The sequence below is a fragment of the Nannobrachium achirus genome (genome assembly GCF_963921795.1).
Source record: "Nannobrachium achirus genome assembly, chromosome: 4".
NCBI lineage: Eukaryota > Metazoa > Chordata > Actinopteri > Myctophiformes > Myctophidae > Nannobrachium > Nannobrachium achirus.
In genome coordinates, this window is record NC_137813.1 from 75,020,780 (window position 1) to 75,033,778 (window position 12,999).

Here is a 12,999-nt window from a genome sequence, read left to right on the forward strand (position 1 = left end):
CACTTATGAGCGTTGAATGTTTCGTGGTCAATATATATATATATATATATATATATATATATATATATATATATATATATATATATATTCTTTTTTTGCAATAGCTTTTCGACACTTTATGTTTATATGTTTCTTTTTTTGTGCTTGCTCTTTGGACTGTACACTACAGTACTCTTTTTCTTTTTCCTACTTCTTTGTAACTTGTAACCTTAAACTGCTGTGCTGCCTCTGGGCAACTGAATTCCCCCCCGTGGGATAATAAAGGTATCTATCTATCTATCTATCTATCTATCTTATCTATCTATCTATCTATCTATCTATCTATCTATCTATCTATCTATCTATCTTATCTATCTATCTATCTATCTATCTATCTATCTATCTATCTATCTATCTATCTATCTATCTATCTATCTATCTATCTATCTATCTATCTATCTATGGGAGATGCTTCAGGCAGGGCTATCCATTGACCATCCTCTGGGAGATGGCTCCAGGCAGGGTGTAGAGTATTAATGCCAGGAACAGAGCAGTGATGAGCAGCAGCAGCGCAGCGATCAGGTACTTCTTGTAGTTCCTCCAGATGAGATGGAAGAAGCATTTGAAGGGGTTCACCAGCCAGGAGAAGGAGGTGTCTGGGCGACTGGAGAGGAGATAGTATACTCTATTATATTATACTGTATATATATATATATATAAAACATATCATTTTCCAAATGTCTGTCTGAGTGTCTGTCCGAGCGTTTCTCCTCGGTGGCTGGAGCAATTGATCTGAATCCGCATCACTATTAGCATAGGAACGCACCTGACATAACTGCAAAGCCCGTTTGTCACTTTCACAAATCGCATGCTGTATAGTAAAATTTTTATTGTGTATCTTTTCTGCATCTAGCATGAGGCATATCTAATTCTGCATCTAGCATGAGGCATATCTATTCTGCATCTAGAATGAGGCAACATTTTTAACCCTATAGCCATTAAACGAAACGGGTATTTCTTACATTGGTACTCCTACATATTATACGCACTGCACATAATTTCGGAGCTCATATCTTTGAATGGGTAAGGGCTAGTATATATATATATATATATATATATATATATATATGTATATATACACATATATATACATATATATATATATATATATATATATATATATATATAAAATCACACCAGTGTGAACTGAGCGGTGGTCGTGGAGGCTGCGCAACAGCACTACTGTGTGTGTGTGTGTGTGTGTGTGTGTGTGTGTGTGTGTGTGTGTGTGTGCGTGTGTGCGTGCGTGTGTGCGTGCGTGCGTGCGTGCGTGCGTGCGTGCGTGCGTGTGCGTACGTGCGTATTGCAGTTGATGCTCAGGCTAGACTCACTCAACAGCACCCTCTTTGGTCACTCAGTGGTACTCAGGCTACAGACCCACACACATACACACATACATACATACATACATACATACATACATACATACATACATACATACATACATACATACATACACGGATACACAGGCTACAGACACACATACACACACGGCCATGCTATGGAGCGGTCTACCACCGCTCAAAAAAAGAAAAGATCCGGAGAAAACTGCATGTTTGTGCAGCAGCTTTACAGGGCAGTGAATGAGGCAGACAGCACTTCCTGGTCACGTGATTTCGCGCTGCATTTTGGGAAATGGAGTAGCTACAGTACAGTATTGTTTACTGTACAACGCGTCAAACACGTCGATGGGCACACGTAGACATCAAAGAGATTGACGCGTTGACACCACATGGGCATCAAATGAGTTAAGTGATGTCATAAATAAGTGATGTCATAGTAAAGTGATGTCATGGTTAAGTGATGTCATAATTAAGTGATGTCATAGTTAAGTGATGTCATAATTAATTAAGTGATGTGATTTCATAATTACTTGGGTTTCTCCAGAGGTTCCGGCTCCTTTCTGGCTCGACCAACCGGATTCTTCTCCGCCTCCTCTGCGGTCACCAGGTGAAACTCCGCCTCCACTTTCCCCTGCGGGCCAATCAGAGCACACAGAGCACCTGTCAGTCAACTAGACCAGGTCAACCTGGTTGTGCCAGACCCCGGTTCTGCCAACCCTCTGGGCCTATAAATTTAATCATCATTTATGACATCATGCCTTTTGTAGGCATGTCATCATCATGTCATCATCATATATACCCTTTATATAGAAAACCCGGACCGACATTTGCTTATGTAGGCCTACCCATTTCATGGGTCTGGCAAACATGGCGTTGGTCATGTTTGACGCATTATCTGTGACCACGGCTGGGTGAGCATTTGAGCGGAGTGGAGCGGGCCGTTTTTGACGTGAGCGTGAGCGAGCGACTTTTCAAAGCGGCTTTTGGAGCTCCTTGGAGCACCGACCTCCTCCGCTCCTAGTCGACCCTGTTGGGGCCGCGCGCCGCATGTTTCCAACAAGAGACCACAGTCTGAAAGATTACCATACCATTTGTAAGATACTACGCCGCCCATTGATTAAAATCCTGCAGTGAGCGCAGTAAGGATACATGGCCCCATCCATTCTCCCCTCAATACGGTATCTTTCAGACTGTGGTCTCAGCTCTCTTCAGGTCATTGGCCAGGTCCTCCTGAGTAGTTCTGGTCTGATTCCTAATCTTTCTCATGATCATTGATACCCCACGAGGTGAGATCTTACATGGAGCCCCAGACAGAGGGAGCTTGATGGACATCTTGAGCTTCTTCCATGCTCCAATAATTGTGCCTACAGTTGTTGCCTCTCACTAAGCTGCTTGCCTATTGTCCTGTAGCCCATCGCACCCTTTGTGCAGGTCTACCATTTTTTCCCCTGGGTTCTTAGACAGCTTTTTGGTCTTGCCCTAGTGGAAAAGTCGGAGTCTGATTGATTGAGTGTGTGAACAGGGATCTTTTATACAGGTAACAACGTAAAACGTGGGTCAATAGGATGAATTAATACAGGTAATGAGTGTAGAATAGGAGGACTTCTTAAAACATATTTGATAGTTTTGTGAGAGCCAGAATTCTTGCTGATTGGTAGGCGTATTTTCAATATTCAAAAATCGCACCCGTGCGAAGTGAGTGGTGCAACAATATTTAGGGAGTATGATATATTGTGGACATCAACAAGTTAGCATTCACAATCACTAGGTTAACATTCACAATATACATCATCAATATAAACCAATTCTATTCAATCATGTACATGATGTCTTGTCTACATCACAATAGATGATATATAGTAAACATAACATAAGATCCAGTCAAAAGTGTCAGGACCGAGATCAGGACAAGGACACCCGTGGTCCACAATTAATCAGGCACTCTATGTGGGGGTGTCCTGTTTACCCATAGTAGATCTGTCTACCCATAGTGGATCTGTCTGTGGGGGTAGTTACTGGGAGAGGAAACCAAAGGACAAGGTGACCATGGTGGAGCCTTGGAGCAGAGGGGAAGCGTGTGGATACTTATCTTTTCCAAAATAAGTAGAGCTACATATTTGTCATTTATAACCTGTGAAATTATCCACAGTCTGTCTAAAAGTGTGGTTATTTTCTCCACTTATGAGTGATATTCATCTAATACAATTTTGAAATTAAAATTCAATGGTCTTTCAGTTTGGTCAATTCATAATCAAGTAAGCATTTGATTGGACACCATATTTATTTTCTCCGGCCTAAAGGGTGAACCAATCGGGTGCCTCCGTGTCTATGACATCGTTTTTTATTACGTATTTTCTCCGGCCTAAACGTGTTCTAAATCAGGGTGAACCAATCGGGTGCCTCTGTGCCTATGACATCATGGACAAATCAACAGAATCGAAGTGTTTCATTGGTCTAGCAGCTAATTCATGTCATCATCATTAGTGACATCATCATTTTTTTTTCAAAGGCTGTTTATTTGTATTTTAAACTGCCTCTAGAGCTTAAGGCCAAGACCAAGACCTAAGAGGTTTTTCAAAGGCTGTTCATTTGTATTTTAAACTTGTATTAGCTGCCTGTCATTTATAACCTGTGAAATTATCCACAGTCTGTCTAAAAGTGTGGTTATTTTCTCCACTTATGAGTGATATTCATTTAATACAATTTTGAAATTCAAATTCATTGGTCTGTTCAGTTTGGTCAATTTATAATCAAGTAAGCATTTGATTGGACACCATGTCGGCACCAATCGGGTGCCTCTGTGTCTATGACATCGTTGTTATGACGTATTTTCTCCGGCCCAAACGCATTCTAAATCAGGGTGAACCAATCGGGTGCCTCTGTGCCTTTGACATCATGGACAAATCAACAGAATCGAAGTGTTTCATTGGTCTAGCTAACTCATGTCATCATCATTAGTGACATCATCGATTTGGTAAAAAAGCGGGACATAGGAGCGGTTTGCACCGCTCAAACATCTTACAATGTGATTTCCTGGAATTTCTTTTTAGATTCTGTCTCTCATAGTTGAAGTATACATATGATACAAATTGCAGACCTCTGAATTTTTTGGAAGTGGGAAATCGGCAGTGTATCCAATACTTATTCCCCCCATTGTATATATATATATATATATATATATATATATATATATACACTGTGAGTTCTCCATTCTTGACAAACGGCCACCATCCTCTGGCTCTCATATATACTGTATGGTACAGGTATAGGTAAAGGTATGTATATGTATATAAACAGGTATAGGTGTGTATATGTATATAAACAGGTATAGGTATGTATATGTATATAAACAGGTATAGGTGTGTATAATATATGTATACAAACAGGTATAGGTATGTATATGTATATAAACAGTTATAGGTATGTACATGTGTGTATATAATAGGTATAGGTATATATATATGTATATAATAGGTATAGGTATGTATATGTATATAAACAGGTATAGGTATGTATATAAACAGGTAAACAGGTATGTACAGCATATACATACTGTGCGTTCTCCATTCTTAACCCTTTGAAGGTCGCACCAAGAAAGAAGCTGTCAAAAAATTATTTCTTTGCATTTTCTTTTCCCTTTAGGCATTAATAACAACAATCAAGTGTTTATTTTACAAGACACCCACCAGTTTTTAAACTATAAGCCTCTACCAAGAGATGTTCGTTAATGTTAAGGGTGCATTTGATAGAAAAAACTTTAACTGATAGCTAGAACAATGAAACTTCTCCACTTGATTACTTACATTAAAACAAACAAAAAAAAATATTACAAGTTTTCTGAAACTTTATTTTTAAATATGCAAATTATGCATTATATACACAAAAATGCCTAATTTTCATGTATTTTGGGGACATATATCTGAAGATTGGATAATGGCAAATTCAAAAATATTGTTTCATCTTTTTGACATATTATATTAGAGACAAAACAAATATCAGATGATGAACTTTAGATAATATGTTGAACTTTGATAATTAGGGTTGAATAGGTGAACAGGTGTACTGTGTATGTTGATTGGACACTACTCTTTTACCACTAACAGACATCTCAACCGTTTGGTAGAGCATATTTTTTAAACAAAAATAAAATCTTACTTTTAGAACTATTTAAAGGGCCTACACCATGCTTTTAAAACTATATTTTTTGTATAAATATATGCTCAAAATTTAGTCTTAGACAGGTTTTAACCTTCAACAAACACTCTGACCATTCCTTTGTTTGTTCTAGCTCTACTATAATGAGGCTCTCCAGCTGCAATACCAAAAACGGCCTCTGTTTGCTCAGTGGCGCATCTAGTGGGGTTTTTCCAAAGAAAACAATTTTTTTTTGAAAAAAAATTTAAAAAAAAAAAAAAAAATATATATATATTTTTTTTATTTTATTTTTTTTAAACAGAAACGTGTGTGACGTCACACGCGTCAATTCTCAGAACAGCACTGTTCTGAGAGCTTCTCATCTCTGTCTTCCCAAAACCAGAGAAAGACACACTTGTCAGAAATAGGACTTTGTGAGGATAGAAGGTGCCAGTGGGACACCAAAAAAAGGTTTTAAAATAGAAAAAGTGAAAATTCATGGTGTAGGTCCTTTAACTATTCTATAGTAAATAGTATGTTTTTAATACTTTAGTTTTACTTGCACTACCTTTACCATCAACTGACACATCTACCGTTTGGTAAAGCATGTTTTCAAAACATTATTTGACCATTATTAGATGTATTTTTATTGCATTTTGTTACATATGCATGTTCAGTAACATCTCTGAGATGATAACATGTAAAAGGAATCCTCCTAGCTTTGAAATTCCTGCAGGAGAGAGCCAAGCTGTCAGGAGTGTTTTTCTTGTGTCAGATTTCCTCTGTGTCACATGACTTGGAAAGCATGCTGTGTGAAGTCACTGCACCCTCAGGTGGATATTATTGGCCATCAAACACCTCAACCAAATGGTAGAGATGGCTGAATGAGGTTGAGTTAATTTAAGCATTGTTTTCAATGAGCAATATGGACTTAAAATGTGCTCTACCATTTGGTTGAGCAAACCATCAAACGGCCACCATCCTGTACTATGGTACAGGTATAGGTATAGGTATGTATATGTATATAAACAGGTAAACAGGTATGTACAGTATATTGATACATACTGTGAGTTCTCCATTCTTAACAAACGGCCACCATCCTCTGGCTCTCTTCTGCTGGAAGATGGAGATCTTCTGCTCCTCCTTCAGCATCTCCACCCTGCACCACTTACTGGCCTTGGACCCCTGAGGAAACCCATGGAGGTCCAACTCCACTGTACCTGAACACACACACGCACACACACGCGCACGCACGCACGCACGCACGCGCGCACGCACGCATGCACGCACGCACGCACGCACGCACGCACGCACGCACACACACACACACACAGTGATTGTAGATCGGTAACTTTCTGTGCACAGCTATGTACAGCAAGCGTCTTCAACAGGGGGTCCGGGACCCCTAGGGGGTCCTCAGAGTTACTACAGGGGGTCCTCCAAATCATAGAACATTTTCTCTCCTTTTTTTATATTAACCATTTGAACCCTAGTGTCCTTATTCTGAGAACCTTTGCCAAAAATAGCAGAAAATAAAGTTAAAAAAAGAAGAAAATTATGATCTGTTGAGGACATTTGATCGGCAATCTTAACAAAACTTAAATGTAAAATTATAACTTTGCGTGTAACTTCTTGTAACTTGTAACTTGAGACAAAAATTATCCAAAAAGTATCTCAGTTACTATCAGTTACTCAGTTACTATGACGAGTTACAGAAATATGAATGTAACTCATTTATCAGCAAGTTACAGCAAAATGTATCTTAGTTACGTAACTCAGTTACATGTAACTTAAACATTAAATGTCCACGTGGTGCCCACACGCCAATCTCTTTGATGTTTACGTGTGCCCACGACGTGTTCGACGCATTGTACAGTAAACTATACTGTACTGTAGCTACTGCACTTGGCTACCGCGGTGATGAAACAAACTCCATTTCCCAACATGCAGCGCGCAATTACGTCACCCGGACGTGCTGTATGTCTCGTTGACTTCCTGTTTAGCGGCTGCACAAAAATGCTGTTTTCTCCGGATTCTCTTCCTTTTTTCATTTGTTTCTCAAAACGGCAGCCTCTTCTACCGGCCGTAACACAAACACTGTGGCTTAGAATTGATAAAAAACGGTCCTGACCGAAAGAAAAGATTTTCGCGAAATAAACAGGACATACTTGGATTACATTTACTCGGATTACTTTTCTCGCCAGTACTTCGAAGGTAGGTAAAATGGCGGGTTGCCATGGGCACCAGCAAATTAAAACGTCGAAAATTCTGGGCACCCGATGTGTTAATTTCCCCAACACTGTACACTATGTACTTCTGTGCTGCCTACGTGAGTCTGGTGTAGCCAGACAACTATTCCACAATCTCTGGATGCTATACAGCATCCAGAGATGCTGTATAGCAAACAATTAATATATATATATATATATATATATATATATATATATATATATATATATATATATATATATATATATATTCGCTTATTTTTATTATGTCGTTCAATCTTAAATAGTAGGCTAAGATACAAAAAAGTACCAACCAGGGGTTGACACCATGGTCTCAGAGGCACTTGTCCATCTGGAAAGTACAGGTCATGTTCTACTTGCCCTCAGGTCATGGCCACTTGCCCTCATTATTGTTCATCTTACATATTAGGGATCCCTTTCTTATTTATTTTTTTACAATGGCTGTGTTTTTTTTAAAAAAATTTTTAGTAGTTTGTTGATGCAGTAATGGTCTTTTCCTGTTTCTTTCTTTATTAACACATTGACCGCCATTTTAACATACCTCCGTACTCCCACCTGCCATTCGTCTCCATAGACTTCCATGTAATTGGGTGTGCACGGATCATGCACTTCCATGCCTAGATAATGCACCACGTGTGTCCACCTTGCTCACAGCTTTCAAACAAAAAAATCCGAATGGAAATCCGTTCAGGCATTCCTGAGATAACAGCCACTATGTTTAACAAAGATGGCTGCCAAAATGGCTGCCATGCTTGAAAGATGGGGTTGCTATGGGGGTTAAACATGAAATTTCGCGATTGCTATCATGCCTACTCCATTTTTTGGGGTCAAAATTTAAAAAAAAAAAAAAAAAAATTGATTTTTTTTTTTTTTTTTTTTTTTTTAATTCTCGGGACTATCGGGCCTGGCGGGGAAAGACATTGGAATAATCTCGGGACTATCGGGCCTGGCAGGGAATGAGTTAAAAGGGTCCTTAAATTATGACTTCACTGTCATCTGGGCTGGGGACTCCTCCAAAATCATTTGGGGGCCTTACTTGATTGAAGAGAAACAACCCATTAAAGCAGGGAGAACAGAATGTTCAAAGTTGAGCAGAGATATTTTGCGCTAGTGCTCTGGTTTCTTTTAACAAACTGGGATAATCTTCGAATAATTTATGCTTGTGTCGCAACGTGAATATCGATATGAAAACAAGGTGTCGCGCGTCAGAGACAGGGGAGCACACACTGAACGCGGACGGCTGCGCAGCGTCGCGTCGCGCCACACAGCACATCCATTTCCCCCGGGTGGGGAGTACCATGGGAGAACAACATCCATGCAGAAAGAGAGGCAGCCGTCACGGGCCGTCGGCACGTCGCGACAAACTGGAGATAAGATTACAATCCTACAAACGTATTCACGTTGATGATGTTTTGCGTGAATGAAATCCCACTGATTTATAACTAGTTGCATTGGTGGTGGCTGAAGTAGCTGCAGCAGAGCAGTAGCTGCTGCTCCGAAAACTTCCGCAGTCTGTGGCAACAGCCTATCAGCGCATCGTTGTCATAGAGATGACAGCCCATAATACTCGGTTGCCTGGCATCAGCCAATCAGCGCGTCGTTGTCTCTCTCTCTTTCTCTCTCTCTTTCTCTCACACACTCAGCGCATGCAATGAAAGTGAATGAATACAACGAGAAGTGGGGAAAAAAACGTGGAGATATTTTTCCACTTTTTTTTTTTTACTATAATTCGTCCTGGGTACGGTCGGCGGTGCCTCGCGGTCCGGACATGGACCGCGGTCCGCCTATTGAGGACCCCTGCTATACAGAGTCTGGAACAAGGGAGTGTGGCATCATTTCCACATAGCATCTGTTCCACGCTGGTGAATGTTAACCTGGTGAATGTTAACAACTATGCCTATAACCTAAACCCTAACCTCAGTAAAACTATGCCTAAACCTAACCCTAAAACCTAACCCTAACCCTTAGTGGAAATGATGGCATGTCGAAATAGCGAGTTGCTCCTCGAAAGGCGAGTAATGGAAGCTGGCATTTACATTTCCGAAAATGTATTTTAAAATACCAGTAAGACTCCCTAATCGGGAGATAAGCGACCGTCAGGTCGCAGAGCGATTTTAGGGCAAAATGTGTAGGAGCAGTGTCCAAAAATGTCTTTTAAAAAATTGTCCTGAAGGTGGCACTAAATGTGACAGATCCATGTTGAAGACATGACTCTAGACATACTGTGTACCGATTTGCGTGATTTTTGGAGAGATTTTTGGCCAAAATTTGTAGGAGCAGTGTCCATAAATGTGTTTTGCAAGAACCGGCCTCATGGTAGCGCTAGAAGAGGGTCATGTGAGAATTGATGGGCTGCTGATTTGGCTTGAATCGGGGAAACGGTTGCGGAGATATGAGCAGCGGAAAAGTGTGACGTGTGACAGACTGACAGACTGTGACCATGACGGACAGTTGGTCGAGGTTTTGATAGTAACTGCGACCTGACGGTCGTAATAATTTCTGCTAAGCAGCAAGCTAAATATTTGTATTTTCAGGCTGCGACCCCCAAAATAATAATATTTCAACTGCGGACCCCCACCCTGACAAGCACTTGGAATTGTAGGAGTTGGCATTACATTAGTTTGACTCCATCTGTTCCATTGTGAAAATAGCAGAGCTACATGCTCACAATGCCACCGAGGCGTTGTGAGCATGTAGATCTGCTATTTTCACAATTTTGGCCTCTATTATTTGACAATTTGGCCTATTTTTGACCAGAGGTAATAAAAGGGGAAAATACCTGAATTTACTTTACTTATTTATTGAATTTATACTACTCTTACTCATTGTCCAAATGAAAAGTGAAGAGTACACGTATTTACTTTTTTAAACTACTCAAAAGTAAGAGTAAAATTATTTTAAAGCATTTAAACATTACTTTAAAAGTACAGATCCTCAAAAAAACTACTCTTGAGTAAATACTCGGGTACTTTTCCTTGAGTATTTTCCACCTCTACCTCTGTGGTCCCAGACTGTATGGGGATGAGAGATGGGATGGTGTTTTCTGCTGGTGTTTCAGTCCGACCTAAACCTAACCGTGCCTAAACCTAACCCTAATCTTAACCCTAACCTCAGTAAAACTATGCCTAACCCTAACCTTAACCTCAGTAAAACTATGCCTAAACCTAACCATAACCCATAACCCTAACCACACCCGATGCGCATTTACGAACGCACCCTTTGATACACTCGGACTGAATCACCAGAAAACACTCTCCCAATGAGAGATAATACAGGCAGGAAGTGATGATGAGGTTATAAACACACCCAGGAAGTCATCAGATGAGAGTCTTTCGAAGTCCCAAACCTGCAGGACCAGAATAATAATAATATTATTATGAATAATAATTAATAATGATCATTTACAATTACCTTATTACTTATAATTACCGGTTATTACCTGAAGAACCAGAACCGCTGGCATCTTCTGCTCCGTCTTATCCAGAGACAAGATACTCTGTCTCTTACTGACCACCACAACCTGTTCATAGAAGATAATTAACACCATGACTGGTAATCATTTCTCCCAGTGGCAGTATGTATAAGGGAGGGGTTGTTTTTTATTAAGGGGTGTTACTGGAGAAAATGTATAAGCCCTGATATAAAATGCCATGACCCTCCCTCTCAATTGGGGGAAAAAATCAATGACCCTCCCCAAGCATAAAAAAAGAAAAAAAGAAAAGATTGACCCTCCCTTACAACATGAAATTATGCCTAAAACCTAAACTTATAGTTATTCCTAACAAGTGGCGAGGTCAGAACAGAGAAGCAAGTTCTGGGTGGGCACTGCATTTTTTTTAAATTTATTTTTTAATCTTTTTTTCCCTGGGTTTTACTGTAAATTACTGGGGTTTCTTTTTCGGGTGCGGGCAGCAGCAGCAGCAATGAACAATAATGAATAGGCCAATATAATGCATTGAAATCTCAGCTGTACTTCATCCCAAAAACACATTTCCAAATATAAACTAACACACCCTCCAAACTAAAGTAACACACAGTGAGTAGCCTACTGCTGCTAGTGTAAAAGTCAACGTGGACATCACAAAAAAGGTGAGAAGTTCTCACAGGTTGAGAACAGGTTATTTGACATCTAGTGAAGGAAGGCGAAAGACACCCGGAAGTAGAACAAAATGGCGTATATGCATATAGCCTATTGACTTCAATAGACACATATATACTGTATGTACTGTAGCCAAACTGACGGCAGGGGGAAGCCTTATGCAAGGAATGAATGTGAAATGGGCCTCCCCTCTTTCCGTCGTTCAGAGCGTAGAAATGCATGTTCTAGATCAGGTCCACAGAATACAGCCAGGAAGTGATTTGGGACTCCATTGATGTTTACGTGTGGTGGAGATTTGAGAGCAGCGTTACGGGAGATGTTTTTTACTGTACACACCCGCGCGACCCCTCATCAGCTTACAGTGCTCAAACAAGGTAAAAGAACAAGCGTTCGCATTGGCTTTGCGCCGCGTTCAGAATTGGGACGAGCGTTAACGTATCCAAGCAGTAAAAGAGTTAATGACCACCACCACCTGTAGAACAAGGGTCTACCAGGACGCTCAATTTGGAATCGCACCACAGGTGGAGTCGCAGGTTAGCATTCACCAGCGTTAGGGTTAAAGTTAGGTTGAGGTGGTCGGACCACCCGGCACCTCCGCGCGGTCCAAAAGGAGTGCTCCCTATGTTAGGTTTATGTTAGGGTTGTGTTAGGATTATGTTAGGATTATGTTAGGGTTGTGTTAGGATTATGTTAGGATTGTGTTAGGATTATGTTAGTGTAGCCCCAGCCAATAAACCGACCCGCAAACGCCCTGCCAATTGAGCTCAGCTCTATTGGCACAGTGGTTTGGGTGTCGGACTGGCGAGTGGGAGACTGGTGTTCGATTCCCGCTCCCGCGTATCACTACAATCTGGCGTTGTCGGCAGGATGAGGAGTGTTGTATCCTCGCGTGAGGGACAGGTACACGTTGTGTGCGGCGGTTCGCGGCGTGAAGTGTGAAGCGCGAGGGCACACTCCAAAGATCAGGGGGGTGATTGTAGCCCCCACAGTTAGTACCAGCCATGAACCAGCGACAACAGCCCTGCTAATCGGGCTCAGCCCTATTAGCACGACTGGTTGTGCGTTGGACTGGCGAGTGGGAGTCCCGGGTTCAATCCCCGCTTCCGCGTAACACTACATTAGGATTAGGGATGTA

General features: G+C 40.8%; 1 protein-coding gene across 1 annotated transcript in view; it reads right to left on the reverse strand.

The window, feature by feature from the left end:
- Positions 1-462: 462 nt before the first annotated feature.
- fer1l6 (fer-1 like family member 6) overlaps positions 463-12,999 on the reverse strand; it is a gene marked incomplete at its 3' end in the record, with an annotated part of 112,963 nt that continues 100,426 nt past the window's right edge. The window contains exons 36-40 of the mRNA XM_080723566.1: positions 11,205-11,285; positions 11,072-11,111; positions 6,582-6,736; positions 1,913-2,013; positions 463-643 (exon numbers count right to left, since the gene is read on the reverse strand). Of these exons, the coding sequence (XP_080579692.1) occupies positions 463-643; positions 1,913-2,013; positions 6,582-6,736; positions 11,072-11,111; positions 11,205-11,285 (558 nt within the window). The remainder of the gene's footprint in view (positions 644-1,912; positions 2,014-6,581; positions 6,737-11,071; positions 11,112-11,204; positions 11,286-12,999) is intronic.